The sequence below is a fragment of the Hylobates moloch genome, unplaced genomic scaffold (genome assembly GCF_009828535.3).
Source record: "Hylobates moloch isolate HMO894 unplaced genomic scaffold, HMol_V3 SCAFFOLD_4, whole genome shotgun sequence".
Classification (NCBI taxonomy): Eukaryota; Metazoa; Chordata; class Mammalia; order Primates; family Hylobatidae; genus Hylobates; species Hylobates moloch.
In genome coordinates, this window is record NW_026652279.1 from 34,245,899 (window position 1) to 34,261,669 (window position 15,771).

Here is a 15,771-nt window from a genome sequence, read left to right on the forward strand (position 1 = left end):
AAGACTTGGGATCTATAAAATAAGACCCACTTATGCAGAGGGGAAGAAACTGACATCTGAAAAGATTCTGTGGGATCTAGAGCTTCTCTAATTATGGGGAAGGAGATGGTGAATAGAGAGCCCTTAGCCAGTGCCTGGCCCATAGGCTCTCAAAATATGTTACTGCTAGGATTCTTAAAATAAATTATATTCACACACAACCTATTTTTCTAATGCTTTGCCTTATTAGGATTTATGCCAATTGGGGGTTTTTAGCCTCCAGTTTTAGCAATTCTGCAAAGCCAGGCCCTTCCCTGCCTCTCCCTAGACTCACGCAAGTTACAGAGTAAGACCCAAATGTGGCCTGGGAGCTGCTGAGCCAGCCAAGGTCCAGGGCTTCTGCCATTCTGCCACGTGCCTGGTCCACTCCGATTGCTTTATTTCTCTGGTGGAGCCACTGTGGTTCGCATGTTGGAGCTGGGAAGGGTTCCATCTGGCTCACGGCCAAGGAGGAATGGAGAATTCCTTCAGACTTAGGTAGGCCAACAATCAATATCATTGCTCCCAAGAAAAAATATTTTGAGTCATGACCCCTGGGTGGGATAGGAACCCGTCAGTTTCTGCCCAGATGTGCCTGCTTCATGGGAACCAGATGTGTTAAAAAGCAAAACACAGGCCAGAAAACCTGCCATGTGTCTAAAGAGGCTGTCTGGAGCAGTCTTCCCAAGGGCCCGCATAGCTTTGCATGTTCTCCAGTGGCCTGACTGAGGAAACCCTAACATGCACATGCAGGAGAGGAAGCCTAGAGAAGTGAACTGGTACCTACCGGCAGCTTTTCATCTTCAAAGCACTTCTGCAAGGCAGGGATTTTTTTTTTCTTTTGAGACAGAGTCTCGCTCTGTCACTAGGCTGGAGTGCAATGGCGCAATCTTGTCTCATCGCAACCTCTGCCTCCCGGGTTCAAGCGATTCTCCTGCCTCAGCCTCCTGAGCAGCTGGGACTACAGGCATGTGCCACAACACCCAGCTAATTTTTGTATTTTTAGTAGAGAACGGGGTTTCACCATGTTAGCCAGGATGGTCTCGATCTCTTGACCTCATGATCTGACCTCCTTGGTCTCCCAAAGTGCTGGAATTACAGGCGGGAGCCACTGCAACCTGCCAAGGCAGGAATTATTATTCCTGTTTTCCAACTGAGGCACTTGAGGCTGTGAGTGACTTTCCAAATAACAAGGCAGGGTTCATCACACAGCAAGCCCTTTGTCATTACTCCAGCCTTTCTCGAACCCCTGTCCCTCAGATCTTAGAGATGCAAGTGTGGACCACAGCAACGGACTTTTGGCTGTAGTGTTGTCTGGGCAAGAAAAAAAAGTAGATGGGTTGATTTAACACAAGTATCTGAAAGCCAGATTGATAGATGTAAATTTCTAGAGAGGGGGACCTAGACATATAGATTTGAACTTAGTGAGTGGCCTCTCGGGGCCGGGATGATGCATATTTGTTCGTTTGTTTTTTGAGACAGAGTCTTGCTCTGTCGCCCAGGCTGGAGTGCAGTGGTGCCATCTCGGCTCAGTGCAATCTCTGCCTCCTGGGTTCAAGCAATTCTCCTTTCTCAGCCTCCCGAATAGCTGAGACTACAAGCACTCATCACCATGCCCGGCTGTTTTGTATTTTAGTAGAGATGGGGTTTCACCATGTTGGTCAGGTTGGTCTCGAACTCCTGACCTCAGGTGATCCACCCACCTCGGCCTCCCAAAGTGCTGGGATTACAGGTTTAAGTCACTGCTCCCAACAGATGCTACATGTTAAAGGACTCAAGCTCCTTCCTCTTGCCTTGAGGGCAGAACAAATGCAAATGGAGCCAGTGCAGTTCAAGGAATTTCCATAAAAGGCGAGGAAGGAACTCCAGGCCTCAAGAGTTTAAAACTGAGATAAACAGCCCATGTTAATATTTGAGTGTCTTGTTTCACAGTTTTGGGGAGGAGGCTGGAGATAATATAATTACAGAGTTCAGTCCACAGCATGACATATGTAAAGCACTTAGCTCAATAAGCATTCCTCCCCTTTCGGGGTAGGGGTCGGGGTAGAGGGAGCTTAGAGATGCACAGATACTCCCAATATAAACAAAACATAATCAACTGCAACCAAGTAGAATCATCAGGACATAAAATGTGAGCTGGACTGTGGTTAGCCTGGAGGCTGCAGATGCTTCTCAGAGAGCTTTGAAGCAGGATGGCTCAAAGGCAAACAAGAAGTGAGAAAGAAAGGAGGGAGAGAGGAGGTGGGGTGGCCCTCTAGTGCCTGGGACAGAGGGGTGTGCGGGAGGAGCTTTCAGCCTCCTTTAGGAATCTGATCTTTCAATGGTCTGAAGAAAGCTCATACCAAAAGGTAAAGCTCCTCACACAGGGAATTTGGGAGTCAGGCTCTGCAGTTTTCTTCTGTTTCTGGGAGCACTTGTTTCAGCAGGGCATTTGCACCAAAGGAAGAGGCAGCCTCCCCAGACACTGGGCCGGCCACACTCTAACTAAGCATGCACTTTGGGCAGGCACAGTGCAACCTCAGCTGCAGTCTCAGTGGTATGGGTGGCATGGAGGACTGGGTGACATGGAGGACCGGGCCTCACCACACTGGGGCCGGCTACCCCCTGGGATTGCCATCAGAGCAAGTTCACACACCAGCCCACGGGGGAACTGGTGGGATCTGTCAGTGTGAGCGGGAGAAGGATCGGGCTCCTAGACTGGGGTCCCTCAGGAAGTGGGCAGGCTGGCTGGACTTGAGTAGGGGAGCTGAGCTAGAAATCCAGGCATTCTGGTGTGGGGGAGGCAAGAGGCTGCGGGGCAGGCTGGAGTCAGGCTGTGCTAATGGGAAAATAAGGAGTCAGGGAAATTGTTTCCCATGCGACTTCCTTAAGGGCAGTGGACCGGGTCTCATTCAACTCGGGATTCTGAGGTGGCTTCACAAAATATGCTTAGTATTCCTTACGGACGAAGGAAGGAAGGAAGAAAGGAAGGACTAATAATGCCTTTATTTCAGGATTGTCCAATCTATCCCCCTCCCTCCATCTCATCTGCTGCCGTGAGGTCACAGTGGGAGTAAATCGTCCACGACAGGCAATGTAGTATACTGGTTAAGAAAGGCAGTCTTCAAATCAGATCTCTCTCCCTCCAAGCTTGGCATGTGTGCATTTTTAGCTAAATACTTAACAGCTCCATGCCCAATTCCTAATTTGTCAAATGGCTTAGAATGTTACCTAATGCTGAGATCACACCTGGGGAGACGACGATGTTAGCTTATGTGGGTTGAGTGCTCTGATGCACGCTGGGCTCATGTTTCACTCATTACCAATGTAGTCATCACGGAGCCTCTGGGAGGTGGGTGCTACCATTAGTACCCACTTCACAGATGAAGAAACTGAGACACAGAGTGATTGAGTCACTTGTCACCTAGGCCTGCAGCCAGTCGGGGGCAGATCCAGGATTCAAGTCCAAAGAATCTGATTCCAGGGCCCCAGCCCACAGGATACTGCTTCTTAAACAGCAAGCACACTTACCGCTAATCAGGGTGGTTGTCACTTTACCCACCTTGGCGTAACCAAGGGCTTCTGATTTGTAGTGTTTTATGATAATAAAAAAAATACATAGCTTGAGGGTGGGTGGCAGCATTTGTGCTAAAATATGCTGGATGCAAAGTTGTTCTGGGTCTGAGTTGTGCGCATTCTGAAAGGAGTATTAGATCAAAGAATGCTTACCTGTGCTGTGGCTTTGTTTTATTATGGTTATAATTTTGTTTTCTTCTTGGAAAATGCCTCTATTAAAGGTCTGCCTCTTTCTTTTCTTTCTTTATTTCCTTCTTTCTCTTTCTTTCCTTTCTTTTCTTTCTCTTTCTTTCTTTCTTTTCTTTTCTCTCTCTCCTTCCTTCCTTCCTTCCTTCCTTCCTTCCTTCCTTCCTTCCTTCTTTCTTTCTTTTCTTTTCTTTTCTATCCTTTTCTTTCTTTTTGAGACAGGGTCTTGCTCTGCCACCCAGACTGGAGTGGAGTGCAGTGGCGTGATCACGACTCACTGTAGCCTCCACCTCCCCAGCTCAAGTGATCCTCCCACCTCAGCCTTCCAAGTAGCTGCACCACCACACCCTGCTAATTTTTAAAATGTTTTTGTAGAGACGGGGGCTCACCATGTTGCCCAAGCTGGTCTCAAACTCCTGGCCTCAAGCAGTCTTCCCCTACTTCGGCCTCCCAAAATGCTGGGATTATAGGCGTGAGCCACTTTACCCGCCCCAAAATATGCCTTTTAAAAAGAAGCTAAGATTGGGTTGGGTGTCAGGGATGATGAGTCTAATTCCCATTGTGTTCCCAAATCTCAAATTTTCCTTCCAGCCATAGATGGCTCCCGGGCCTTTTCACAGCCTAGCCCAGGGCTCCTGAAGCTGAGCCCACAGGGGATGATCCACAGTGGCGCCTCCCACCGTGGCTGGGCTTTGCTCACACTCACACCCAGCTCCTCCTGGCCACCACATGCCTCAGGGCCTTGTGTCCCTTGGCATTCCACCCCCTCCTGCCCCACCTTTTATGCCTGTTGCACATCCCCCCACCCCTCTTGAGCCCAAGAGAGTTCCCACCTCTCCACTGGAGCGTTTCGATAACCAGGTTCAGCTGAAAGCACGAGAAGCCTCTCCAGCCAGGCAAAGCAAAGGGATTTAACCTGGGGCACTGAGTGCTTTCAAAACTGTTGGGCACTGCGGGAGTGGTCTGTAGGCCTCCAGGAATGCTTCATGACTGTTCCAGCCCACAGTTGTCTCTCCTATCTCTGATGCATTTCATTCATTCATTCATTCATTCATTCATTCATTCATTCAGTGTTCATGGAGCAGAGGCAGTGCTGGCTGCTAGGGACACGACACCAGGATGAATGAATAAAACATGATCTCTTCTCAAAGGACACAGGGTCTACATGCCCTGATGATGAGCTCTGGATAAGAGCCATGAACAGAGTAATGCAGGGCCCCAGGAGGGTGCACCTAACTCAGTGTTGGGGAAGCGTGGAAGGACTGCGGAGTGCGCAGAGGGCAAGAGCAGGCCTCTGCCCAATCATGGGGGCGTAGACAGAGGCGGAGTGTGGAGGAACCACGTGTCTTTCCCTGTGGTTGCAGTACAGGGTAGGGTAGGGGTGCCAGGGCAGGCGACCAGAGAGAGGATAAGCTGGTCAGGGTGAGGGGCTTTTGGGGCATGACCTGACCATTACGTGGTGTTGTCTTATTATTTAATTACAGTGGTCAAGAAGGCAGACTTACCAGCTAGCCTGGCTGAGTTAAAATTCTGCTGGGCTCAAAACCTACTAGTTGTGTGACCTCAGGCAAGCTATCCAACCTCCGGACCTCAGTTTTCTCATCAGTAAAATGGGGAAATAACAGTACCCACATCATGGGGTGCTGTGAGGGTTAAATGAGTTAATATGTAATAACACACTTAGACCTGTATCTGGCCAAGGTGTCAGCTGTCAGCCCTGGCTGTTATTTAATGCCTAACTCTGTACCAGCAGCATGCTGGTGATTTTCCATAAATTCTCTCAATCAATCCTCCCAAAGGCCCTCCCTGGAAGGCAGGCGTTATTGATCTGTTTTATTATACAAAGGAGAAGTCTATTTCTAGTTTCCTCTGTGAGATTTTAGCTCCTTCACTGGCTCTGTTCTATTTCTGTCCCCTGCACACTGTTGCCACGGGAGCCCTGCCAGAGACAGAGAGGAACTAAAGCCCCTTGGAACTCCAAGAGGAAGGACAAGTTAGATCTGGGCTTCCACAGAGCCATCATGCTCTCCTGCTTTAGTGACTGGAAAGGGATCCAACTCACTCTCATGAGCCCACACGCAGCCCCGACGGCAAACGTGCCGGTCGAATTTGTCAAAGTCATAAAATTTGGCAGGAAGGAGTTTGGTAGAAGTGGAGGATAAAGTGAGGGATCCAGTCGAATAAGTGGGATGCTCTGGAATAAGCAAGAACCAAGAACAGGCACTGCCCTGGAGAGGCAGGCGATGCTCCCGCCCTCCAGTGAGGACACCCCAAGGGTCATGGGACTAGTGTCCCCGAGCCTCCCCGAGCCCAGGACTGGCGGCATCCCCACCTGCCTAGTGGTAGGAACAAACACTGTATCCCTCTGACCATACATTTCCTCTAACAAAATATTCATTTCCCTGATTTTTTCTAAGAAAATGAATGGAACGTTCCTTCAGCTGGGCATTCCGTTCTTCTTTTAAGGGAGCCTGGCATTGCTTCGACAAGGGCAGGCAGGAAGGAGGCTAGCGTTTTCCCCTCAGTGCCAGCCATTCCGCGTGCTCTAGGGGACTGTCCGTTTAATTCTCTTGGCAGCCTCCCAGGGAGGCACCGTCATCTCCACTCTGTGGATGAGCAGTCAGGGGGCCAGCAAGTCCAGCCAAGTCCAGAGTCTGGCCAGAACAGGCCGGCCCCTTCAGTGGAGGTGAACACCTTTCATCTCAGCTCTGGTCTCTGCCTTTCAAGGCAGCAGTGGCTGCTGGTGTATTGCAGGCATCTTGCCCAGGGGGCTGGCAGTGACCATGAGAATGTGAGTTGTCTCTGGCCCTGAATCCTCCTCATGCAGGAGGCGGGTGAGGCAGGGCAGATGGTCATGAAGGCAGAAGCCTCGATCCTGAGCCGCAGGGCCTCAGTGCACCTGCACACACATTGTCTCATTTTACCTCCAAACCCCTGGGAGGAGGCTGCAGTGTTCCTGTGTCTCAGGCGGAGAAACTGAGGCCCACAGAGGTCTAAGAACCAGCTTGTGGGAGGGCCAGAGCTTCACCCCACACCTCCACATGGCAAGTGGCTCACCCGCGCCATCGGAGCAAAGGGCTTCCTGGCGGACAGTGATGGGGGGCTTTCATTAGCCCAGGCAAGACCCCTGCCCCATCCGCATTTCCTTATTTACCTCGAGACGTTGCTCTCTGAGGTCGGTGGTGTTAGGATTATCCCCACTTCACAGGTGAGTGAACTGAGGCCCAGAGAGGTTAGGTCACCTGATTAATAAACAAAGGCATAAAAGGGGCATTCGTTTTTCGATGGAGAGGATAAAGTAGCCTGGTTTGTACATTCTGAGAGGCTCTGCGGCTTGTTCATCTCGAGGGCTGTGTGTGCTTTATTGGGAGCTGCCCCACCTCCCGGGGCTGGATGCCAGGCAGGCCATCTGCTTCTGGGGCTGGGCGCCCCTCCCACAGTCATTGCCTTCTCCCTGAACGACTGGCTCCCAACTGGCTGCAGCCGTTAAAGAAGTTCCAGGAAAAAGATCTTAGCCAGCCTCCTCTGCAACCTAATTTCTGCTGCTGCGGGTATTGCCTTGTCTGCCTAAATGGCTCTGCTAATTTTCCGCTGCTGCGTGTTGTTGAGGTTGCAGAACGGCAGGGGAAGAAGGGCAGGAACCAACCACTTTCCTTGGCACTTGCTCAGGGCCCTGTCAGCCCCTTGATGAACATTGTCTCTTGTCTCCCACTCCACTAGCAGCAGCCCTGCAATCCTCACAAAGCTGAAGTCAGATCAGGTTGCTGCCCTGCTGGGTACCATCCTCTGCACAGAGGAGAGCCCCAGTGCCCCACTGCTGTCCCTGGGGCTGTGGACCCAGCCTTCCATGCACCTCTCACTTTCTTCCTCCACACGGCGCTCTGGACTCGGGGCCTTCCTTCTGCGCCTGGAGTAGGCACACCTGTGTGTCCCCAGCAGGACCCCTGCACCAGGACAGCTCTCAGCCACTTGGACACTCAGGGGCCTTCCCTGGCTATTCCCTGGAGTCTAGGTTGGGCTCCCTTAGTCTAGGTCGGGCTCCCTTATCTGTCGACCCCCTCATGGTGCTCACAGTGCTCCTCACAGCACACAGTCACAGGTGTGTTCTCTGCTGAGTGGCTGCAAGCTGTGTGCAGGCAGGGACAACGTTGTTTGTCCATCTCAGTGTCCTGGGGGCCTGGCACGTAATAAGCTCACATTCACATTTGCAGACTCGGCTGAAGAAAAGTAGGACCCACTGTTGTTGCCATCCCATTCTTTCTACTTCAGCGGCAAGGAGACAGGCTGAGGGCCATCAGGCGACTTGCTCAGGGTCCTTCATGATCACACTGGGAATCCAACCAGGTTGTCCTGGCTGAACTTTGCTCTCTGTTCACAGCCTCCCAGCAACTCGGATGTGCATTTCCTCCACATCTGGGTTTCTCAGTGCTCGGTCATTTATGTATTTAGAGCAGAAATAGAAGCACAACGTTTTGTGAAACCCTGAAGGGGAAGCTTCCATGCAGCACCCAGCATCCAGTGGTGAATGTGACCTTCCATCAGGAAGCCTGGAGCCGGGGTCTGTCCCTTTACCCAGAGAGACAAATGCAGACACACATAGCTCGGGATATGGCCAGCTGTGTTTGTGGCAACAGGGCGGGAAGCTGGGAAGGGCCGGCCAGGCCGGGCCTGGAAGAGGTCTGAAGAGAGGAGGGAGCGGCAACAGTGGCTCCACAACAGCAGGTGTGTGGGGAAGGAGGGGGGAAGGTCTCACAGGAGGAGGGGTGTGCTCACAGCGGGTGAGGTGAAGCACCTGGAAACCCTGGTGCCAGTAAGCACAGCACAGGCGGGCTTTCAGGAGGCTCCACCCTGGGCACTGCAGTGGGCAGAGGAACCCTAGGACCACCCCCACCCCCAGTTGTTAAACATTTAACAGCACACCATCGCCTGGCACATCTGGGCACCGGAAAGGAGGCCTCAGAGCTCAGGAGCAGGGCAGAGGGGAAGAGGTGTTTCAGAGGCAGACAGCCTTTGTTCTGTTGCAATTCGAAGTATCTGGAAGGCTTAAAGCAGAAGGGTAACATGGTTTGATTTCACTTTGCTGGACAGATTTACAAAACACACTAAGGTCCTGGGAACATGTAAATGTGGCAGCCAGGGGGAAGGGGAGATTGAGTTACCAGAATCGGGGTCCAGGCAGGATCTGAATCCAGGCACTAAGGAGAAACCCACTTACCACAACAGAAGCTGAAGATCAGAATGAGTCCAGGTGTCCAATGGTGGGCTCTCAGGGTGCTGACCGGGCCTGGGGTGGAAGTGTGGGGCTGTGGAAGGCTAAGCCTGCAGGTGCCGCCAACAGGGCTCTTCCTGTGCAGAGAGAAGGGTGGCAGTGGCCCCCACTGCCTGCAGTGGGACGGCTATATTGGTCAGCCTCTATGGCTAGAACTCGTGGTCTACCCAGCATACCCCCCAGAGAGATTGGTGGCTCTAAGGGTGCTCTAAGTTTCTATGATGGCTGCATTCTCACCACACTTAAGTTCCACTTAGCCTCTGAGCAGCACCATGGCCCAAGCTCAACATTGTGATGAGAACAGGTGCTTCTCCACTTTGGCTGTACATCGGAGCCACTGGGGAGCTTTTCTAACCTCAGACCAATTAAACCCAGAGGTCCCCTGGGGGTGGGACCCAGGCATCAGCCTTTTTGAAAGCTCCCCAGGTGATTCCAATGTGTGGCCAAAGTTGAGAACCTCTGGATTAGAAGGAATTGCTGTAGAGTAAGAGACCACATGTTTTTCCACATACTGACTTGGTGCTGGATTCTCTTGACAGTCAATTCCAGGCATGATGGCAATGCCTTATGCTATTTCTTTGGTTGCTAAATGGAACCCCGAAGTCCTTTTCTGCCCCTGGCTGCGATGAGAGGCTGGAGAGTTGCATGATCCAGCTCAACGACCTGTCTGTCTGCATTAAGAGTAGCCTGAATTACGACAGCAGTGGCTGTGCTCCCAAAGGGGGTTAAAGTACTTGAGCTATCCCTTCTGGAAGCACAGCCCCTTTTGAAGACAGAAGATGCTGACTAGTTAGAGGTTCCAGCCGTGCTCCTCAGTAGCCAAGGGAAATGCAGGAAAGAAATCCCGTCAGCCAACCCCAGAAATGTCAGGCGGGCAGGTGTCATTTACACAAGTACACATCTGATCGAGTGGAGGTGGCTGGGCATTCCATGGAGCAGTGAAGAGGGTGTGAAAATTCCTCTGGTGTTTTTAGGAAAAAGGCAGGAAAAGGAAAAGGACAGATGGCAAAGGTGATTTGAAAAATGGGGCTAAATGGAAGCACCATAAAACAAACTGGTGCCATTCTGGCCTTACACAGCCTGGCCGAAAAGAGTTGTAGGAAGAACACAGCTGTTGAATGAGGTGTCTGTGTCCTCAGCTGGACCCCTGCTCATGTCTCTTGGCTGGGATACAGCTCTGGGGTCCGGTCCTCAGAGGGTTGTGGGCTAATGTTAAGGTGGGGACATCAGGAAGCAGGCAGGCAGCTAGAGAACCAGAGTGACGGTCAGCCAGGATGTGCAGAGGGGCCAGAGCCCAGCAGAAAGGCCCAGGAGGGGTTGCCAGATGGGGCACTGGGAGCCTCCGCCGAGGCAACGTCTGTCCTGACTCCATGGCTTGTGTTCTGAGCCCTACAGCAGCTTCTTGGAGACCAGAAAGCCAGCAGTAACATACTCTGAATGGTATTTTGCCAACTTGCCATGTGACTTGTGACTTGGACAACTTACTTAACTTCTTTTTTTTTTTTTTTTTTTTTTTGAGACAGAGTCCCCCTCTGTCACCCAAGCTGGAGTGCAGTGGCACGATCTTGGCTCAACTGCAATCTCAGTCTCCCAAGTAGCTGGGATTACAGGTGTGTGCCATCATGCCCGGTTAATTTTTGTATTTTTTGTAGTGACAGGGTTTCACCATGTTGGCCAAGCTGGTCTCAAGTGATCTGCCCGCCTTGGCCTCCGAAAGTGCTGGGATTATAGGCGTGAGCCTCCTTGCCTGGCCCAACTCACTTACCTTCTATGCATTTCACCCTCATCTGTAAAGAAGATAAATCATCTGATGACTGGAGGGTTAGAAATCTTGCATGTGGAGTTGCAGAGGAACGGGTGCATAGTAAACGCTCAGGAAGGTGGCAGCTTGTTCTCCTCCTCCTCCTCTTTCCCCTCATCACCATCAGCAGCAGCAGAAGTTGGTGGGTATCGCTCATGGCATTTACTCCGTGCCTGAAGGAGACTGTAGCTCTCCGTGGGTCTTCTGCTAAGAATATAGGTCTTGAAAATTGGATAGTTTGGAATCTAAATGCCGCAGCATTCGCCCCTGAGGGAGGAAGCAGGCCCTGGTGGAGGACCTGCCTGTCCTGCACCAGCACTCTGCCTGGGCCATTGGCATTGATTAGCTCCCATGAGCCTCACAAGCACCCACAGGGTGATGCTATTCTTACCATGTTACAGGCAAAGAAATGAACCTTCATGGGACTGGAGCTCTGCCTGAGAGCTCACAGGAAGAGCAGGGATTTCCGCTCCATTCTGCGTGACTCTGAAGCCCCGCATTTTAACAGCAAACTCTTCTTATTTGACAATGCCTGGAGCCCATGGTGTGGCTCCTGGTGTTGCTGAGGTTATGTAAGCTCTGGTGCTGCTGCAGCACAGTGGCAGCCATCTGGGCATTTCTTTTCTTTTCTTTTTTTTTGGAGATGGAGTCTCGCTCTGTCACCCAGGCTAGAGTGCAGTGGCGCCATCTCGGCTCACTGCAACCTCCGCTTCCTGGATTCAAGCAATTCTCCTGCCTCAGCCTCCTGAGTGGCTGGGACTACAGGCGCATGCCACCACGCCCGGCTAATTTTTTTGTATTTTAGTAGAGGTGGGGTTTCACTATGTTGGCCAGACTGGTCTCGAACTCCTGAGCTCAGGCAACCTGCCCGCCTCGGCCTCCCAAAGTGCTGGAATTATAGGCGTGAGCCACCACGCCTGGCCCCGTATGGGCTTTCCTAACCAGGCTCCCTTCTTGTCCCTCCAGGGCCCTCATCTTTGTGTCCCATGGAGCCGGAGAGCACTGTGGCCGCTATGAAGAGCTGGCTCGGATGCTGATGGGGCTGGACCTGCTGGTGTTCGCCCATGACCACGGTGAGTGTCCCAGGGTGCTGTCAGAGCTGGCCAGGCCCTGACAATTTGGAGATCTCCCTCTCTAGTCCATCTCACCGTCAGCATCCTTCTCAATTCTTCTATTCCCCACGGATGTTTCTAAGTAAAAAAATGTAGTTATGCAAACAAACAAAAAAAATGTCTGAGGAGCAGATTCTGTAGAGTCTGAGACTGAATGCAGGCTGATTAGAAACCTCAACTGGAAAAACAAAGTCGGATATGTTTATCTCAGAACTTGCCCGAGGCCAAGGAATTCTTTCCTGCATTTATAAAGTGCTTTCTCTCAAAATGGGCCCTGGTTTTTCTCCAAGTGCCCTCAAATGGACATGGTGTAGTCAGTTCAAGTACAATGTAAACCCTGGTTTAACCACACGAGGTTTACCAAGCATTTCAGACCAGGAGAAGAGTAGAAGCCTCAACAGACCATACTGGTCACAAGAAAACCCAACACACACACACACATATACAGGGACACACACCTACCCATGCATATAGTCATACACACATGTGCACACACATATACGTATACATACACATGCACACATACATGCGCACACATACATGCACACACATACACACCTGTACCTATACACATACACATAAAATGCACATACACACACACATGTGCACATACACATTTACACACATACACATTTACACACATATACACACATATACACACATTCACACATACATATAGACATATACATGCATACATAAACATACATCCATACACAAACACACACACACACAACCCCAGGCCAGTTCTTTGATTCTTTGTCCTGTAGCAAAATCCACAACCATCAAAATCCAATGTTCATTGCCTGAGTCTGTATGTAGTTTTGTAATCATGTTTGCAACATTCTCTATGGCTGGGAAGTCTCCCAATTTAGTTCTTTGCCTAACACTTTTTAATATTAAGACTTCTCTGTGACTGAACACGGTGATTTCCCCATAGCTTCAATGTAAAATTCTATCATTGTGGCCCAGATCCAGAAATGTTGCTTCCATTTTATCTGATTTGAAAATGGATAATAATTAAGTGATGTCTCTGGAAAGAGGGACAGGGGAGCAATGACAGAGGCCTGGGAGTCCCTGTAAATGCGAGAAAGCCTTATCTGTAAGGAGAAGCTGCATGGGAGGTGAAAAGCTTGCTGGGACATTCTGTAGGTAAAGAGCTGCAAATGTGATTTGCCGGGAGCTCTTATTCAGCTGGATATACACAAGTGTCATCGTAACTGACAGTATTGACTAATTCTTTCTTATCATAGTTGTGACTTTTTTAGTGCTTTGCAAACTGTCCCAGTAATATTTGTGAGACTGTTTGAGAAATAACATTTTAGGGTTATCTCCGAGGCTTTTAGTATGGGGACTGTATCATTATTAACTTTGGCACTTCTTACATGTAAAAGCCTCAGATAGGAATTTTTTTTTCCTATTGCATTTGCATCCTTTAAAATTTGTTACACGCATCATCATTATGTTCTAGGGACATCGTGAAGGAAAAGGATATTTGTACTATGCAGCTAGAGTCCCAAGAATCTATTTTGTATCTTAGCACCAACCACCTTCTTATCGGATAAAACTTGGCCAAATCTGTGGGATTAAGTAAATGTTGTTCCTTGTTTATTTTGTCTGACTGTGGCACTTTGAGAAACAATTTTAAAAGCCTCCTTTTTTAGAATAAAGGGAGAAAAGAAACAGCCCACCTTTTGATGTTTCCAGAATAACATCTAAAGTTGAGGCGGAGTTCTCTGTGACATTCTAAATATAGTGCGAAAAAGGTTGTTGGTGTTCACCTGTTTCAAGCTCTTTGAATGACTCATGGAAATCTCTCTGGCAAGTGCCTAAGGGAAGTGTTTAATTCAAGAAATGAACCCAGTTGACTGTGCGTGTGTGACTTTTGCTGTGGCTTGCTTAGTAGAAGGAAGCCAAGTAAGTGGGCTGCCATTTCGGGGATCTTGTGCAGGCTGGCGATGCAGGTACTGGTGGCTAGTGATCTTGGCTGTATTTCCTTCTTGCTGAGAAATGTGCTAGTAAGTGAAGAAGGAAGGATTTGAACCCAGATCAAACCTTCCTTAGAAGGTTGGGGAGGGAGAGGAGCGAATGGACACTAAATCTGACGCTAAATGATTTTACTACCTTGGGTCTCGTTGCTCAATGCATTATAGTATTTCACTGTTCAGCATTTTAACAGCAAACCCTCTTATTTAGTAAGGCCTGGAGCCCACAGTGTGGCTCCTGATGCATTGCTGAGGTTATGTAAGGTCCTGCGCTGCTGCATTACACCACAGCTGTCTAGACTTTTCTAAGAAAAAAAAAAAAGGTTGGTTCTAAAGCCTGGCCTCTATTATTACTGTACACCAATGTTTCCAGGCACAAATGCCTACAGAGATATATGCAGACTGTATTCTTTCCAACATAGCTTTAGCTTTTATTTTGTTCTCTTATTTTTTATTTTTTTGAAATGGAGTCTCGCTCTGTCGCCCAGGCTGGAGTGCAGTGGCGTGATCTCAACTCACTGCAACCTCTGCCTCCCGGGTTCAAGCGATTCTCCTGTCTTAGCCTGAGAATTCTCCTGAGTAGCTGGGACTACAGGCGCCTGCCACTATGCCCGGCTAATTTTTGTATTTTTGGTAGAGACGGGGGTTTCACCATATTGGCCAGGCTGGTCTCGAACTCCTGACCTCAGGTGATCCACTCTCCTCGGCCTCCCAAAGTGCTGGGTGAGCCACCGCACCCAGCCCAACATAGCTTTTAAATTTAAATAAAGCAGGCCAGGTGCAATGGCTCACACCTGTAGTCCCAGCACTTTGGGAGGCTGAGGTGGGAGGATCGCTTGAGGCCAGGAGTTTGAGACCAGCCTAGGCAACATAGTGAGATCCTGTCTCTACAAAAAAATTTTTTTTAATTAGCTGGGCACCATGGTATATACCTATAGTGCCAGCTACTTACGAGGCTGAGATGGGAAGATCACTTGAGCCTGAGAGTTCAAGGCTGCAGTAAGCCATGATCACACCGTTGTACCCAGCCTAGGGGAAAGAGCAAGATCCTGTCTCAAAAAGAAAAACAATTAAATAAAGCAAATACTGGGAGAATGTCAGGGCATTTATTGTGCCCATTGGAGATACACTGAAGACTAAAAACAGAGCTGAAAACACTGCTGCAGGGCCCATGGCACCTCCAGGCTCCAACGTCCGAACCTCCCATGTCTTTAGCCATGTTGTCATCTGCACTCCAGGGTGCTGCTGGAAGCATGCTACTGCACTTTCATCCCAGACAGCAAAAGGGCTCAGACACTAATACACCCAGTCCAGGGCCCACTCAACAGGGAGTCCAAGCCGTGTGATCTGCACCTTGTTTAACTATCCCCAGTCTTAATTTTCTCTTCTACCAAATGGGCAAGATAATGCTGTCCTATGGCAGAAGATTGGGGGACAGAGAAAGATTCTGTCTCAAAAAAAAAATTGAAATAAAGCAAATATTGGAGAATGTCAGGGCATTTATTTGACAGATTGTTGTGAGATGACGCATCAAGGGCCCAGCAGTGCATGCTGTGTTCTTCCCCTTCACTCCACCCTGTCCAAGTTGCCTCCAGCTACAATGTAGACTGGCTGCTGTGCTGTGTACCCAGGTGGGCGTGACCCCAGGGCTCTGAGCAAGACCAGCAGGACTGAGGCTGGGAGTTAGGGGATTCTTGTCCCTGTGTAGCTGCCCTGAGCGGGCTGGGTCACCCGACAGGCCTGCACAGCCTGTTCTGAAGACACAGTGAAGCAATAGATAGGAAAATGCTTTATAAAGTAGACAGAGCTGCCTACGGTGGTTTCACTGCCTGGTTCCTATGACACAAT

At 49.9% G+C, this 15,771-nt stretch overlaps 1 protein-coding gene across 6 annotated transcripts in view; it reads left to right on the forward strand.

Annotated features, from left to right (window-relative positions):
• MGLL (monoglyceride lipase) overlaps positions 1-15,771 on the forward strand; it is a 135,467-nt gene that overhangs the window by 29,124 nt on the left and 90,572 nt on the right. For all 6 annotated transcript variants that reach the window (XM_032149881.2, XM_032149879.2, XM_058437365.1 and 3 more), the window contains exon 3: positions 11,796-11,902. In XM_032149881.2, coding sequence (XP_032005772.1) covers positions 11,796-11,902 — 107 coding nt within the window. The remainder of the gene's footprint in view (positions 1-11,795; positions 11,903-15,771) is intronic.